This window comes from Trichechus manatus, unplaced genomic scaffold (genome assembly GCF_000243295.1).
Source record: "Trichechus manatus latirostris isolate Lorelei unplaced genomic scaffold, TriManLat1.0 scaffold00151, whole genome shotgun sequence".
NCBI classification, from domain to species: Eukaryota; Metazoa; Chordata; class Mammalia; order Sirenia; family Trichechidae; genus Trichechus; species Trichechus manatus.
The window spans coordinates 5,799,782-5,815,989 of NW_004444087.1; the positions used below are offsets into that span (position 1 = coordinate 5,799,782).

The following is a 16,208-nucleotide window of genomic DNA, read 5'->3' on the forward strand; positions in this document are numbered from 1 at the left end:
GGACCAGTCCCTGGAGAAGGACATCATACTTTGTAAAGTAGAGGGTCAGCGAAAAGAGGAAGACCCTTAACAAGATAAACACAGTGGCTGTAACAATGGGCTCAACCATAATAATGATTGTGCGGATGGTGCAGGACCAGGCAGTGTTTCATTCTGTTATACACAGGGTTGCTATGAATCGGAACTGACTTGATGGCATCTAACAACAAGTCTGCCCACATCACTTCTCTGCTCCAAAACTTTCATGGGAGAAAGCCCAAGCCCAAGGTGGCAGTGGGAGACAGTGGCGGTAAAGCATCAGGTTTTGGCCACCTTACAGCTCATCATGAGTGTAGTGAACATCGACACTCTTTGCTGGCCAGCACTTAAGGCCTTTCACAGGCTGGTTCCTGTCTGCCTCAACAGGCTCATGTGCCATAGGCCTCCTTCGCCTCCCTCTTGGATGTTTCCAGAATGTCCAGCCTTTATCATGCCCCCAAGCCTTTGCTCATGCTGCTCTGTCCCCTGGGAGCATTCTCTTTCCACCTTGACCACACCTTGCTCTCCTCTGCATCCTCCCAGACCCAGCTCAATGGCACTTCCTCTTTGAAGACCTCTGAGCCCCTCTCTCCTCTATACTCCCTATTCATTTCTCTGCTGAAGTACTTCTACAGCCATCTCTTTCTTTCAACTGTGAACCCCTTGAGGGCAGGGACCATGGTTAGTTTCTCTCTGAATCTCCAGTGCCCAGCTCAGGGCCTGGCACACAGCAGATACTCAAATGAACACTGACTAAATAAGCAGGTGGCTGAGCGAGTGAGTGAATGAATGATTGACTGGAGGAGGTAGGAAATGAGAGCAGTAGTTTCTCAGTAGTCTGCTCAGCAAAGGGGTTTCCCCTGCTTCCCTCACAGTGGGAAGGTCTGGCCTAAATGGAGGAACCAAGGCTGAGCCTCCACCCTGCCCCACCCTCTGATTCACCCCCTCCCCAGAGACCAGTTTTGGAAACACGCTGAAAGGTTGGCCTGCCTCCCCAGCTGAGCCCAGGCTGAGTGGACGATGTTATCCCAGGAGTCCCTGGGCTCAGGGCTGTGCTCCCTGGCTGCAGGGTGAGGGAAGGGGTAGTGCAGGGGCGGGGCTGGGCAGCAGCCTTTGACCAGAATGCCAGGTGCCTGGCGCAGAGCCTAAGACTTGCCAGGCAGCCCCAGGCATGGAGCCTCCCACCTTCCTTCTGAAGTGGAGTATGCTGTGGATACCAGGCGGCATGTGAGGTGAACCTCAGGGAAAGGTGATAATAGCACCTGCAGCACAGGTAGTCATGAGGATCAAGAGAGGAAACCATGTGGGTGCCCAGAGTCCAGGCTGGCATCTGATGGGTGCTAAGGGGAAGTCATCTGGGTGCAAAATGGAGAAATTCAAGACCCTGCCCTTGGGTCCCTGGAACCACCTCAAAAAGCCAAGCCCAGTATTGAGGGGGCGGGGGTGGCAGTGGGGGACAGCACCGTAAAGGGTCGGGCCTCAGCCCCTTACAGCCCATTATGAGTGCAGTGAACACTGACTCTTGGCTGGTTAGCATCTGAACCCTTTCCTTGGTCCCAGGGACCTTCCTCTTTATCCCTCCACCTCGCCTTCTGAGGTAGGGCCGCTCCCAGTACAGATGCTGAAAATGCCCATCACTGGCTTTCCCAGCCTGCCTTGCGGCAGAGGCCAGGTGTTCTTGTGAGGAAGAGGAGCGTGCAGCATTACAGTGGTGGCCTGTGTCCTGTGTCAGTGTGAAATGGGGGTCTGGGGCCAGCGCTGGCAGTGGGGGTATCTGCACCAAGCCACTTCTGGGCTGTGATTTAGGGTGCTGTTGCTGCTGTGTATAGCCTTTAGGCCTGGTTCTCTGCAACACACTCAAGAGTTGAAATGACTCAGATCTTGTTTCTGTGGCTTAGACCCAAAAACCAGGGAAGCGTGGCCCACCAAAGCAAGGGAAGTTGTGGGTGGCATCAAGTCTAGCACCCAGAAAATGGAAGGGTTCAATCTGTTTGTGCCTATTCTGCACAGCACAGGGCACAAGAAGGAGGCCCAGCTCCAATCTGGATGCCACACTCTAGAAGGGCCAGCAACAGACTGAGGCTGTCTAGGTGACAGTGAGGTCATATGGGACCTAGACACCATGGTGGGGAGGGGGCCTGGCTTGGAGCACAGCAGGCAGAAGACCCTGGGGGAGGGATGTACCAGAGTGTTCTGGGGAGAATATTCAGGGTTTAGGCCTCAAGGGCCAGTCTGTAGGTTTGGTAGGGAGGGGAGCCAGACTTTGCTCATAGCTGGAATAGTTTGAAGGTGGACAGAGCTGTGTTTGGAGGAGGGGAGCTTCCGAAGACTGGAGATGAACAAGCAGGAGTCCTGAAGTGGACTAAAAAAACACAGGTGGGAAAGGTCCCTCCAACCTGGGCTTCCTTCCACATCCTTGGGCTGTGATTCTCCAGGTTAAAGGGGTCGGCCTGCAGCAACATCCTAACCCTGGACCTGGCAGAGGGCCTCCCCGTCCACCACCCACACATCAGGCCCCAGGAGCAGCCCATGGTGGGGGGAGTGTACTCCAGCCCTACCGGGAAGCCAACAAAGCTTCCTCCCATCCCACAAGTGGCCAAAGGGGGATGTTGAGGCAGAGAGGGCAGATCTCAGTAACCAAGGATGGCTGGCAATGACCCCGAGAAACCACCTAAAAAAATAGCCCTCAATACCCTGAGAAACCATAATTTTCCCTCTGATCACACTGACAAAGAGCAAGAGATTGATAACGTGTGTGGTGGTGAGGACGTGGGGGAGCCGGCACTCTCTCCTTTGTTGGTGGCAGTAACACTGGAACAGCTGCTGCAGCAGGAACTTTGGCAAATCCTATGGCAGTCCCACATGCACGTGTCTTTTGGCCCAGCAATTCCACTTCTAGGAATTCATCCTCGGCTACATTTGCTCACATGCAGAATGGTGTGTGAGCCAAGCTGTTGGCAGCAGCATTGGCGGTGAGAACAAAGACAGGAACAAGCTGCCCGTCAATAACAGGGGACTGGTCAAAGAGAATGAGGACGCTTTTTGTCTACAGATATGCACAGCTCTCCACGATAAAAATGAGAAAATTGTAAGTATGAACAGTAAGCTACTATTTGTGCAAAAAAGAAAAAAATGCCTGTGTGCTTATGCATTATAGACAGAGACTATCTCTGAAAGGAGATAGGAAGATAGGAACAAGGAGCTGGGAACAGCGGATGTCTCAGGGAAGGGAATTTATATGGTTGCGAGAGAAGAGAAAGAGACTTACTTTTCATTGTAAAGCCCCTCAACATCTTTTGAATTTGGTAATGTGTGCATGCATACTATAAATAACAAAATAGGAAAGGAAAACAAAGCCTAGAGAAAAGAGCTGTAGACTTAAACTTTCCATAGTGAACTCCAGTATTTTTTGAATTTGCTAAAGTGTATGTGTATACAAAATAGGAAAACAAAATGTTGCGGAAACGAGAACCGTGCCAGGACTCAACATACACAGTATCTCCTAGGTACCTTTGGCAGATGTTACTGCTCCCTCTTCCCAGGTGATGAAATGAAGCCAGCTCATAGAAGTTCAGGCAGCCACCCAGGGTCACCCAGCAAGGGTGCGGCAGAGATGGGTTGGAACCCATGTTTGTAGTCACACTTGGGGCAATGCTGCCCTGGGAAGTCAGCTGCCCAGGGCCAGTCTCTACTGTGCCAGCCACAAAACTGGAACGTCTATATCTGGGAGGGAACCAGGAAGGCGGGCAATTCTAGACATTCAGCTCTGGACACTGAATTTGGGTCAAGGATGGTGACCCAGTAGAAAGACCCGTGGTCATGGAGAACCAGCTGGGTGACCCGCTGACCTCCAGCAGGTAACTTCCCCTCTGTGGACCTAAGCACCTCATCTGTGCAATGGGGAAGCGGGTTCCCACTGCGGAGGGCATAGGAGGTGTAAATGAGGTGACAACCCCCACCCCAGGTGGGTTCTGGATAAAATCCAGGTGCCCATGCTCAAAACATCTGAGCTGTCCTGGCTCTCCCCAGCCTACTTCTGGGCCCAGGCGGGTCTAACACGAACACTGTTTGCTAAGTTCGGCCAATTGTTCATTCATTCAACACACATTTAGGGAAGGCCCCCAAGTGTCAGACACCGCACCGGCACGTGCCTCCTCCTCCCGCCCGCAGGCCTGTTGCCCCCTGCACTTGCCCACGCCTCGGAGTTTAGACTCGGCCCACCCCCCTCCGCTTCTTCGTACTCCCACTCGGACAGCGTCCACCCGCCAACACGTTCCCGGAGCAGAGCCTTTAGGAGCTGAGAGTCTACACTTGCCTCGAAGGCTTCCACCCCCGCCCCACAGCACTCCCCGCGCCTCCGCGCAGATCCTGCCCCGCCCGTGTCCCCAAGCGGCCAGTGAGCGCAGCGGCCCGGGCCTGCCCCGCCCACTCCGGAAAGCCCGGCCGCTGATTGGCCTACCAGGGCGTAGTGTACCCCGCACGTGGGACGGGGGAGGGTGTAAATGAAGTGGAAGCGAGGCCCCCGCCCCCGCGCTCACCTCCCCACAGCCCGCCGGCGCAGCCCGCCCCGCGTGGTGCCCTGTCCAGCGCTCGCCGGCGGCCGCGCGCTGCACGCGATCCATCGTCCAGCTCCCCGGGCCAAGACCCCGCGGCGCGGACCCGCGATGGCCAAGCGCAGCTCGCTATCCATCCGCATCGTGGAGGGGAAGAACCTGCCAGCCAAGGACATGTGAGCGCGGCCAGGGATGGGAGCCCCAACTTTCTGGGGAGGGGCGCCGCCCCTTACGCCTGACCTTTCCAGGGTTCAGACAGCTCCCCCGCAAGTAGAGCAACGGCGAAAGTGTGGCGGGTGTGGCGAGTGTGGCCGCGATGGGGAACTGGTAGGGAAAATGGGGACAGTGGGAAGATTTGCTGCAAGCACCAGACAGGAGGTGACAATAGGGGAAGAGGGTGTCAGTGAAGGCCGGGGACTGAGGAGGCAGCTGGGGTCTGTGAGGGGGCTTAGTGAGCAGGAAGGGAGCAAAGAGCGAATCTAGAAGGGAAGGGGCTTTGATAGGACTGGAGCTGGGCACCCGGGCACGCATGCTGGGAAGAGATCCTGGTGAACTGCTAGGGGTGTGGCTGGAGAGGGGTGGGGGTACCCCCTAGAAATGAGAGATCTTCTTTAGTAGTTCCAAGCCTTCACCTGGGGAGTGTGCACCTGCCACACATCTGTCCCTCCCACGTTCACCTGGAGCCCAGGGGCTGTCACTGGGCTTAGTGCTGGGCACTTGAGAAGGATGGGACAGGTATGGAGAGGGAGCAGTACAGGTCAGGAGGCCAGGATTCTTGCAAAACGGGGAAGACTGGGTAGTGCCAGTCCTTATATCCTCAGCTTTACCCAGACCATCCCCTTTAATCCTCACAACCAGCAGGCACTTCTCAGCATCTCATTTTGCCGCCGAGGAAACGGAGGCTCAGAGACAAAGTGCTGGCTCCAAGTGGCCCAGCTTAGTTTCTAGGGCTTTCCCGGATCCTCAGCCAGATTTGGTGAGAAGGTTTCAGAGACACCTTGTTCCACCCTTATAGAAGGTCCCAGGGCTGAGCTGCCCAACCCCTGGCACCCCATCCTAGCTCTGCCACTGGCTCTCTGGTATGCAGCCTTAGGCTGGTCTCTGCCCCCAAGGCCTCAGTTTTCCCTTCTGTAAGCTGGGGGTTGAAATCCCTCCCATATGGGAGAAGTGGAAAACACAGTTCAAGGGGCACTGGCTGCCTGGAGCAGGGGGAGGAAGGCTGCACAGGGTCCAAAGTCTGCTGGGCTGAAGCCTCTCCACCCTCTGCTCCTCAGCGGGCTCCCGGATGCAGAGAGGTGGTGACCCTGGGGTGTGGAACAGGGGCATCTCTCTCCTACGTACATTTCGTTCGTGAGTTCCCCTGAATGCATGCTCAGTGCTGTGAGCAGTTCCAGTTCAAGGCCCCGTTGGCCTGCTAAGGCCGGGCTCAGCAGTTGCCATGGCAATGAGGGAGGGAAGGGATGAGAGGTCTCAGGGGAGGTTTCTGTGCATGGAGGAAGTGGGCAGAAGCTGAGAATGGGGTCTCTTGAGTGGGAAGGTAGATGAGCTCTGAAGAGGGTCTCAGCCCCAAGGCCCTGTTTGTAAGCACCCCCCATGCTGGCACCAGTAACTAGGTCATCTTGGCCTCCTCTGGCTGGTGGCAGCTGGGAGGAGCAGCTCCTCCGTCTGTCGCCTCCCTCCCATCCCCACAGCAGCTGGTTCTAATGCTTGCTCCAGGCTCTCACCAGCCCAGGGCAGTGAGGCTCAGCTGTGCCTGCCTGGAACCAAGGTACCGGTACCCACCCACCCCCACCCCCTCGCCCCAGCCCTGCTTCTGCACAGCTGAGGGACTTTGGGCAAGGTGCCTCCATCCTGGAGGCCTCAAGTCCTGTTGGTTCTACCTCCGGAATCTTTCTTCATCTGCCCCCCGCCCCCCTACTTGCCCTACCCGCCTCCCCTCACCACCTCTTTCCTGCCTTCCGCATAGTGCCTGGTGTATTCCTCTAATACAGGTCTGACCGGTCAACCCTCCCTTAAACCTGGCCATGGCCCCCTCAGCCCTGCACATTTGACTACTGCCCTCCACAGGTCTGCTTTTGCATATACTTGAGGCCTTCTGCCTCCACAGCACTCCCATTCAGAGACCTCCAGAGAACTCCTATTCATCCTTCAGGACCCCTCTCAAACATCTCCTCTCTAGAGTTTTTCCTGTACTTTTTGGGCAGGGTTCCTTGCCCCTGCTTTGTGCCCTCCAGCACTTTAGGTCTGCTGGGGTGAGAATGCCCCCTTTGGGTAACAGTTGTTCCTTCCCAGGCTGCCTGCCTGCCTAAGGGCAGGGACCATGACTCATTTGTCTTGACATTCAGGGTCCCTGAGGGATACCTATCTGGTCCATAGTAGGGAGAATAAGAGGTGTCTAGGACCTTCCCATTTAATCTATTAGCCCAGAAGGTAGATATGCTCCGTTTGCAGATGGGGAGACTGAGGCCCAGGATGCTTAAGTAATTTGCCAAGGTCACACAGCAGGTAGTTAAGAGAAGTCAGGGTTCAAATCCACTCTGTCTGCTGCTGGAAGGGGCCAGGGATCCTTGTTGAACCAAGGCTGCAAGGTTGCTGTGGGGCTCATTGGGCATGGCGCCTCGCAAATCCTATGCAGAGCATTTGGCCACAGGGGTTGCAGAGACTTGGAGAACAAAAGTGGCCCTCATTGAGTGCTATCTACTGAACAGTGTCTCCTCCAGTCGGGGCTTGCACACTTCTGAGGACAGGGAGCTCACCAATTCCCATAGTGGTCCTTTTTTTGTTTTTTAATTTTGTTGTTGTTGTTGTTGAGGATATACACAGCAAAACATACACCAATTCAACAGTTTCTACATGTACAATTCAGTGACACTGATTACATTCTTCTAGTTGTACACCATTCTCACCCTCCTTTTCTGAGTTGTTCTTCCCTCATTGTCATAAAGTCACTGCCACCTAAGGTTCCTATCTAATCTTTGGAGTTGCTGTTGTCAGTTTGATCCCATATAGATAGTTCTTAAAAGAGCATAATGCTCAAGGCAGACATTTTTCACTAGTTAAGCTAAACTATGGTTTGGTTTTAAGGAGACTTCAGGGAATATTTTTGGTTCAAGGTTTAAAGATTATGTAGGGCAGTAGTTTCAGGGGTTCATCCAGCCTCCATGGCTCCAGGAGGTCTGGATTCCATGAGAACTTGAAATTCTGTTCTGCATTTTTCCCCTTTTGATCAAGATTTTTCTATAGAATCTTTGACCAGAATGTTCAGTAATGGTAGCAAGGCACCATCCAGCTCTTCTGGTCTCATGGCAAAGGAGGCAGGTGTTCATGGAGGCGATTAGCCACACATCCATTTCCTCCTCCTATTCCTGACTCTCCTTCTTCCTCTGTTGCTCCAGGAGAATAGAGACCAATTGATGTGCCTTGGATGGCTGCTTGCAAGCTTTTAAGACCCGAGACACTACCCAGCAAGCTAGGAAGTAGAACAGAGGCACTAAACACGTTTTTAGGCCAATTAACTGGGAAGTCCCATGAAACCATGACCCTAAACTTCCATAGTGGTCCGTTTTGACTGAGGCAGTTCTGAGGAGGGAGCTGTCCTCACACAGAGCTGCCATCTGCCTTCCTTTCACTTCCACTCATGGATTTTTGTTCCTGTAAGGCCACAAGCACAGCTCTGCCCTCCATCACCAACAGCGTCCAGAGCCTGCCTGCTCCCACCATGCTTCCTTCCCACTGTCTCCTGTCCCTGGGTGCCTGAGTCAGCCAGGCAGGAGCTGAGTCTCATGGTGACCAGTGACCCACTGGCTCCCACACCCAGTGGCCCTGGGGACGGGACCTGGGACTATTTCGGGGTTTGCCCTGATCCTCCCCCTTCTGCAGCCTGGAAACTGCCAAAGCCCTAAATATAGAGGCCCGACAAGTAGCCGGGTTGGGCCAGAGGCGACTGGCTGGGAAAGGAGAAGCGGGAGAAGGGACCAGCTCTGGCCTCACTGAGACCGAGGGCACTGGCAAGGGGAACAGGTCCGAACAGTTCACCAGGGAGCCATGGTTGGGCCCCGGTTCTTAAACCTGGCCTCAGCCCACTCTTGACAGTGTCCACTTTGCACCCCTCTGATCGAGCCACCCAGCCCATCACTGCCCCAGCACCCCTCATCTGTCCTGGCTTCCAGGACTTTGCCCACACCAGTGATCCTGCCTGAAACATGAGCCCCAGGCCTTACCATTCGTTCGTGCATTCATTCACATATTCATTCATTGAGTGAGAGCTAAGCAGCGGGCAGTGTTGGGCCCACAGGGAAAAGTAAGAGGTTTTCTGCCCCCAAAGGGCCGCCGATCCTGAGATGGTAGCAGGGCAGAGACCGCCTTGTGCTAGGGGCAGCCCCGAGAGTCACAGGGCCTGCCCACCTCAGCCTGCACAGATCTCCCCTCCGTCTTCTGAGCTCCCCGTACAAACACAGTTGATCCTCATTCATGGATTCTGTATTTGCAAACTCAGCTAGTTGCTAAAATTCATTTGTAACCCCCGAGTCAATACTCGTGGCAGTTTTGTAGGCATTCCTGGTTACGCACAGCGTAAGCGGCAGAAAATTTGAGTCGCCTGATGTGCACGTTCTTAGCTGAGGTCTAGCAAGGCGATGCTTTGCCTTCTTGTCTCAGCTCCAGTACTGTAAACAAGGGTCCTTCTCGCGGTCTATTTAGTGCCACGTATTTTGCATTTTTGTGCTTTTTAGGGAGATTTCACTGTTTAAAATGGCTCCTAAGCATCGTGCTGAAGTGCTGGCTAGTGTTCCTGAGCTCAAGAAGGCTGTGATGGGCCTTATGGGGAAAATACGTGTGTTAGATAAGCTTCCTTCAGGCACGAGTTTCAGTGCTGTTGGCCATGAGTTTAGTGTTAATGAATCAACCGTATATACTAAATAAGGTGTCTTTAAACAGAAACACATAAAAAAAGTTATGTATTGACTTGCTGACAAAAATCAGACCAGAGGCTTGCAGGAACCTAACCCTGCACAGTCCCTAGGAAGGATGGTTCAGTATTCGCCAATTCACTGTTTGCAGCAACTCTGTAGAGCATAACTACCACCAATAACAAGAATCAGCTGTATGTGTGCAGCTCCTGGCTCTTCAGCCCAGCCCAGCGCTTGGGGCGCACAGGAGGCTGATTGCTTGAGGCCTGGAGTCCTCTGGCTTTGGGGTGGGTGGGATGCAAGCTGGAGTGATCCCAGAGGCTCTCTGGAGGAGGGGGCTCTTGACTGATGGGGAGGGGGTAGTTTACAGGCAGAGGAGTAAGGAGTCTCAGGCTGTGCTGACATTTCACTGAGCAATCCCATGAGGTGGGATTAAAATTCTCACTTTACAGGTGGGAAAACTGAGTCTTGGCAGGGATTTCCATTGGTGTCAGGAGAGCTTTCGGAGATGTTTTTTTTCCTGAGTGGCTTCCTCTGCTGGTGGAGCCCCTTTTGAGAAGGGAAGCAGGGCTTGGAATTCCCCAATCTCTGATATGCAAATACACTTCCTTTCAATGGATGCCAGGCCTGGCAGTTCTAGAGGAAGTCCTCCCATCCCCCTTTCCACAGTACCATCCCTGGGCCTGGCTGGAGGCCCCTCCCTCCAACTCTAGGAATCCCCCACATCCAGAGATGGTTGGAACTGGGCAGTCCCTGGTTTGCTGGCCGGATTCCTTGTCTTTGCCAGATGGCTGGCAGCTCCTGAGGGCAAACCACTGTTTGTTCATTCAGCCACTTATTCATTCAACAAACACTCAAAGGACCCCTGTTCTGTGCCAAGCCCTGCGCTAGGCCCTGGGGACACAGCAATGGTCCACGCTCTCAAGTAGCACACAGTCAGGTGGGGGAAGCGCTGATGTCCTTGCATCCTGAGGAGTGGTGGGGGGAGAGAGCTGAGCAGGGTCCCAAGGAGCTAGTACCCCCAGCCTCTGGGACAAGGGGTTCTTAGAGGGGGGCTGAGGCTGGGAGAAGTGGGAGAACATTCCGGATGGGAGGCACAGCGGGAACAAAGGGGGGCCTGCTTGGGGCTGTCACTTGGACACTGTTCTGACTGTTGTCCCCCGCCTCCGCAGAACAGGCCAGCTGGGGTAGGGGTGGGGGTGGGCAGGAAGAAGCTTCCTTTCCCCCACCGGAGCATGAGCAGTGTCTCCCTCTGCTCCCTCCACCCGCCAGGCCTGAGCAGGGGAGCTTTGGTGTGGGCTCCTGTCTTCCTCTCATCACCTCCCACCCAGACCGAGTGGGGGGCACATGTTTTGGGCTGAGAAGCCTTTGGGCGCCAGCCCAGCACCCCAAAGCCTTTTCCTGGGGTCACTGAGTGCCCGGAGAGCTGGCTAGGAGGCCTGTCCTTGGCTGGCCTCCCGCTCAGCCCCTCCTCTCTCCTGTGTGTCTTGCAGCACTGGTAGCAGCGACCCCTATTGCATCGTGAAGGTGGACAATGAGCCCATCATCAGGTATGCCCACCCCCCAGGACTGGGGGCTGAGGTGGGCTCCCTCACTGAGCGTACCTCGCCTCCCCTGCCCACTCCATCTAACGCTCCCAGTCGGGGGTGGATTTTGTGCAGAGATGGGTGAGGGCTTGGAGCACCGAGTCCCCTGGGGACCCCACCATGCCTTGACACACCTCCTAGGACAGTGAGGAAGACCTACCTGTAAACATCCTACTAATCACAGATCTTAATGCCTGTTCAGTGATTACCTACTGTGGGGCTGGGAGCTTGGACAAGGGCCTCTGTCTCTGAGAGAGAGAAATTGGAAGAGGCTGCATAGGCCCGGTTCACTATTATTTACTCCCCACTCCTAACGGCCACATAGTCTCCTGATTTTTCGCTTCCATTCCAGTCTCTACAGAAAGGTTTAAGATTAACCCATGTTCCTCCCTGGAGGGTAGAAAACAAGTGATAATGGTCTAAGAATGAAAAACCAAACAAAGCATCCATCTTGTGACAAGAGTAAGCAGGAAGTCAGATAATCCCCAAAGATGTCGCCAGATAACCTCTAACAATACCTGCGGAAGGTTAACTCATCTAAGACATCACCACCTCAGACAAAAACTACCATAAAAGATCCATAATCCTGTCCCTATAAAAGACTCCAGCCGATCTCCAGTGGGGGAGACGGGTTTTTTGGAGGAATCTATTCCCCTCCGTCTCCTATATATCGATAGATAATAAACATCTTGCTGCTTACCTCGCCCCTGTCTCAGAGTTGGCTATTGCGGCAGGCGGCTCCAACCCGAGTTATTGTGGTAACAAAATGATGATGATGATTATAACCATGTAACAATGGCTCTCGTTTAATTGAGCACTGTCTCTGTTTAATTCTTAAAATGAGCCAGATGCTGTATCATTAAACCCTGCTTGCAGGTGAGGAAACTGAGGCTCAGAGAGACTAGCTTGTCAAGGTCACATATCTAGTAAGTGGCAAAGCCAGACTGGAACCCAAGTCTGGCTGACCCCAAAGCCTGGGCTCCTTCTACAGCGCTCTTTTCCCCATCCTAGTCCTTGCTCTAACTCGGGGCCCCCTCCCCTGAGAGAGTCCCACAGTGATTACCCCCTATAAAGGCTGCTTCTCTCTAGGCTGGGAGTCTCCAGTCTGTTCCCAGAAGGATCACTTCGCCTGGATGCCCCTTTCTCCATTGTGTTGTTTGGGGGTCCCCAAGACCACTCGCAGGTTCAGTAATTCACTAGGACTCATGGAACTGGGAAAAGCCATTATTGTCACAATTGCGGTTTATTAATAGCAAAAGGATAAAGACTAAAGTCAGCCAAGGGAAGAAGTGCACAAGGCAGGGTCCAAGAGATACTAAGCCAACCTTCCAGTTGTCTTCTCCCAGTGGAGTCATGCGAACAACGTTTGCTTCTCCCAGCAATGATGTGTGACAACACATGTGGAGTAGTGCCAACCAGGGAAGCTCTTCCAAGCCTTGGTGTCCAGAGTTTTTACTGGAGCTGGTCATATGGACTCGGCTGAACACCCAAGTGGCTGACCTTAATCTCTAACCCCTCCAGAGGTCAAGTTGATACCACATGGCCCAAGGCTCCCGCCATAAATCACATTGTCAGCATAGACTATCTAGCATGGCCCAGGGCCTTGGGTAAACAAAGACACTCTTATCAGGCAGGATATTCCAAGGGCTTAAAGGTTACATCCCAGGAGCAAGTCAAAGGCCAAACCTTAAGGTGCAGGGTGTGGACACCAGAATCGCTGAGTTAATCCTTTATTGCACACATGGTCTCCCCATCTCTGGGCCAGACCTAAGGCAGGGTCTTTGATGTCCTGTCCCCTCCCTCATCCAGGCCCCTGTCTCCAGGTAAATGGCCAGAGGTGCTCCAGCTGCTCTGCCTGCCTAAGTCTCCATTGCTGACCCCTGGCCAAGGCCACTGGACTACAGTTATTTCCTGCCTGCAAGCAGGGCCCCAGTCTTTCTCTAGATTCTCTCCAAAGCATGGACACCAAGGGGGAGAGAGGGGTATGGTGGGTCTGATTGTCTCAATGACAGACAGGGACACTGAGGCCCCAGAGCTCAAGTGACCTGCCTGAGAAGGGCTGGGGCAAGGGTGGTGCCTTGAGCTTTCATCCCAGTCCTTGGAGGCTTCAGCTCCGCCCCCCTACACCTACCCTTTGGAGTCCCATGAGTTGAAGGCTTTGATGCTCAGGGGTTTGGCCACAGCTAGGTGAGGACCTGCCCAGACAAGACCTTGTGGATCTTCATCCTAGTCCCTCCCGAGAAGACTGCCCTGCTCCGGAGTCAGTTTGGCCACCCTCCTGCCTCCACCCTCAACAGGTCTGCTCAGCATCAGTAGCTGAGGTGGGGCTGGGAGGCCAGGTCTGGTCCTGGCTCTGCTGTTACCCTGCTGTGTAACCTGAGGCCAGCTACTACCACCTCTGGTCTCAGTTTCTCCAAATGTAAAATGGCTTGAAAGACACAGCCCTCTGCCCCACTTAGGGCAGAGGAAAATCAGGGAAGGAATGAGTGTTGGTGGAAGTTGGGGTCTGGGATGAGAAGAAAAAGATGTCAAAGGACAGCCAATTGTTACTGGATGTGGGGAGGGGATATGGAGAAAGATGAGCTCCCTTTATACAGCCCTGCCTTGCTCCAGCCCAGGGCATGGGGGTGGCCTGGGCAGGTGCTAAGGGTCATCTCCTGTAGGACTGCCACCGTGTGGAAGACCCTGTGCCCCTTCTGGGGTGAGGAGTATAAAGTGCACCTGCCACCCACCTTCCACTCTGTGGCCTTCTATGTCATGGATGAGGATGCTCTCAGGTGAGTGGGCCCCACTCTTCACCTGGAGCCTAGACCCAGACATCTGCCCCCTCCCTGGCCCATTCCACTGCTGGTTCTGCTGGGTGCTTTGCATCCTCTTTGCAACTGTGTGTATACCCTTCTGTGTTTGTACTCTCCAGTACCCAGAGGGAGGGGGAGCTCAGGAGGGGTTGGCAGATGCAGGGTTTGAGCAAGTAGGTCTGTGTGTGTGAATTCATGGTGCCTGCACCACATCGTATGTGTGCACATGCAGGAATCACGTGCACGTACCAGTGCGCATGGGCTATGTGTGAACTGGCGCGTGAGCTATGAATGGGCACCCAGAGCATGAGCTTGGCGTGTATGTGGGCACACGTGGGTACATGTGCAGCAACTGCACGTGCCCACGAGAGTGTCTAGAATCCAAGGCCTGCAGAAGAAGGGTCTCTCAGAACTGGCCCTTGTCATGGGTCCTGCTCTGATGGGCCCCCACAAGTGGCTGGAGTGACTAGCGTGCTCCCCACAGGGGTCCTGAACTGGGTGGGAGGAGGTCCTGGGCTCCCAGGGAACAGGTGCTATAGTCCCACCCAGCTCTGACTCTGACTCCACTCTCCAGCCGGGATGATGTTATCGGCAAGGTCTGCCTGACGAGGGACACCCTGGCCGCCTACCCTAAGGGTAAGATCCCTGAGGGAGTCTACCGCCAGCTCCTGCTGTCCCCTCCCCCAGCCCCCCTCCCAACTCCCTCACTGGTCCCTGCCTTCCTCACACTCAGGGACCCTCCCTCTAGGCTCCTTCAGTCCAACCCCCAAAAGCCTGGGCCTGTGGCCATCTCCTGCACCTCCTGCCTCTGGGCTCCAGGTCCCCATCTAGCCTCTGGGCTGGCACAGCATCTCCTCTGGGGTAAAGAGGTGCTGCTGCTGGTGGGGTTTGAGGCTGCTGCAGCCCTGGTGGTGCAGTGGTTAAGAACTCAGCTGCTAACCAAAAGGCTGGCAGTTCGAATCCACCAGGTGCTCCTTGGAAACCCTATGGGGCGATTCTACTCTGTCCTATAGGGTCTCTATGGGTTGGAATCGACTCAATGGCAATGAGTTTGGCTTTTTTTTGGTGCAGGCAGGGGAAGGGGCCGCCTCCTGCTCCATTGCTGAAGGGTAGGGACCCCTCCTCCCCATTGGGCAACTCCTTCTGTGGCCTGTGGGGTCCTCACTCTGTCATCAGTCTGAGGGGTTATGTCTGAGGGCTGAGGGACCCGTGGCATGACTCCTGGGATGCTGACAAGGTTGCTGTATGACCTTGGGCAGGTCCTGCCTTCCTGGGCTGAATCCCATCCCAGTGAGGGTTCAGACCAGGAGCTCGTAGGTGCTTCAGGCTCTGCGGGCCGGAGCCTCTCCTGGGCTGCCCCGGCACACACCTGCTCCCGTCTGTGAGGCTGGGGCAGGCATGTGGGGGTGGGGAGAGGAGGGGACTTTGCTGACTCATGAGGCCTCTGGCACGTGCCAGGCCAAAGGCCTCTCCTGCCCACAGCCTCAGCCAGCCCCTCTGGACCACAGCAGTCACAATGATGCCATCCCTCGGGGTCCTTGGTCACTGCCCCATCTGGGCCTTGGGCCCTTCTCCAAGCAGCCCGAGGAGAAAGGCACTCTTCCCTTATTTTAAGATGGGGAAACTGAGGACAGAGAGGGCAATCCCATGATGAGTTGGGGTCGGGGCTGCCGAATGCAGGATGGCACACCAGTGAGGGCACAGGCTCTGGAGTCACCAGGACCTGGATTCTAATCTTGGCTCTTCTGCCTGCTGTTGCTCAGCTTCTGAGCCTCGGTTTCCCCATCAGTCACTGGGAATAACAGCCCCCACCTCACAGGTGCTTGAGAAGAGCCTGAGGGGATTATGGAGCGGCCACATGGCACCTGGTGGGGGATGAGGGTGGAGGGATTGGAGGGAAAGGGCCAGGCCTCCACTGAGCCTCCACCCACAGGTTTCAGTGGGTGGGCCCACCTGACAGAGGTTGACCCTGATGAGGAGGTGCAGGGTGAGATCCACCTGCGGCTGGAAGTGCTGCCTGGGACCGGGACCCGCCGGCTGCGCTGCTCTGTGCTGGAGGCCAGGTGAGACTTGGGGCTGGAGATTGGGGCAGTGGGCCTGCAGGGACCCCGCAATACTAGAGAAACCTGTGGTAGGTGCTGAGCCTCCTCCCACCAAGGCCCGCTTTCAAGAGAGGATCTCAGAAGTTTCCCTGACGTGAAGGTGTTTCCTAGGTGACCCGCTCTTAGGGGACGAGGTGGTGTTCTAATGGTGGGACTTAGGCATAATAGAGAGGGTTTAACCCCACACACACTTGGCGTGTGTGTGTGTGTGTGTGTGTGTGTGTGTGTGTGTGTGTGTGTGTGT

The 16,208-nt window shown here is 54.9% G+C and overlaps 1 protein-coding gene across 2 annotated transcripts in view; it reads left to right on the forward strand.

The window, feature by feature from the left end:
- The first annotated feature begins 4,622 nt into the window (after positions 1–4,622).
- Positions 4,623–16,208, forward strand: part of RASA4B (RAS p21 protein activator 4B) — a 29,258-nt gene continuing 17,672 nt past the window's right edge. For both annotated transcript variants that reach the window (XM_004385945.2, XM_004385946.2), the window contains exons 1-5: positions 4,623–4,747; positions 10,972–11,028; positions 13,728–13,841; positions 14,437–14,498; positions 15,796–15,925. In XM_004385945.2, coding sequence (XP_004386002.1) covers positions 4,683–4,747; positions 10,972–11,028; positions 13,728–13,841; positions 14,437–14,498; positions 15,796–15,925 — 428 coding nt within the window. In that variant the 5' untranslated portion in view covers positions 4,623–4,682. The remainder of the gene's footprint in view (positions 4,748–10,971; positions 11,029–13,727; positions 13,842–14,436; positions 14,499–15,795; positions 15,926–16,208) is intronic.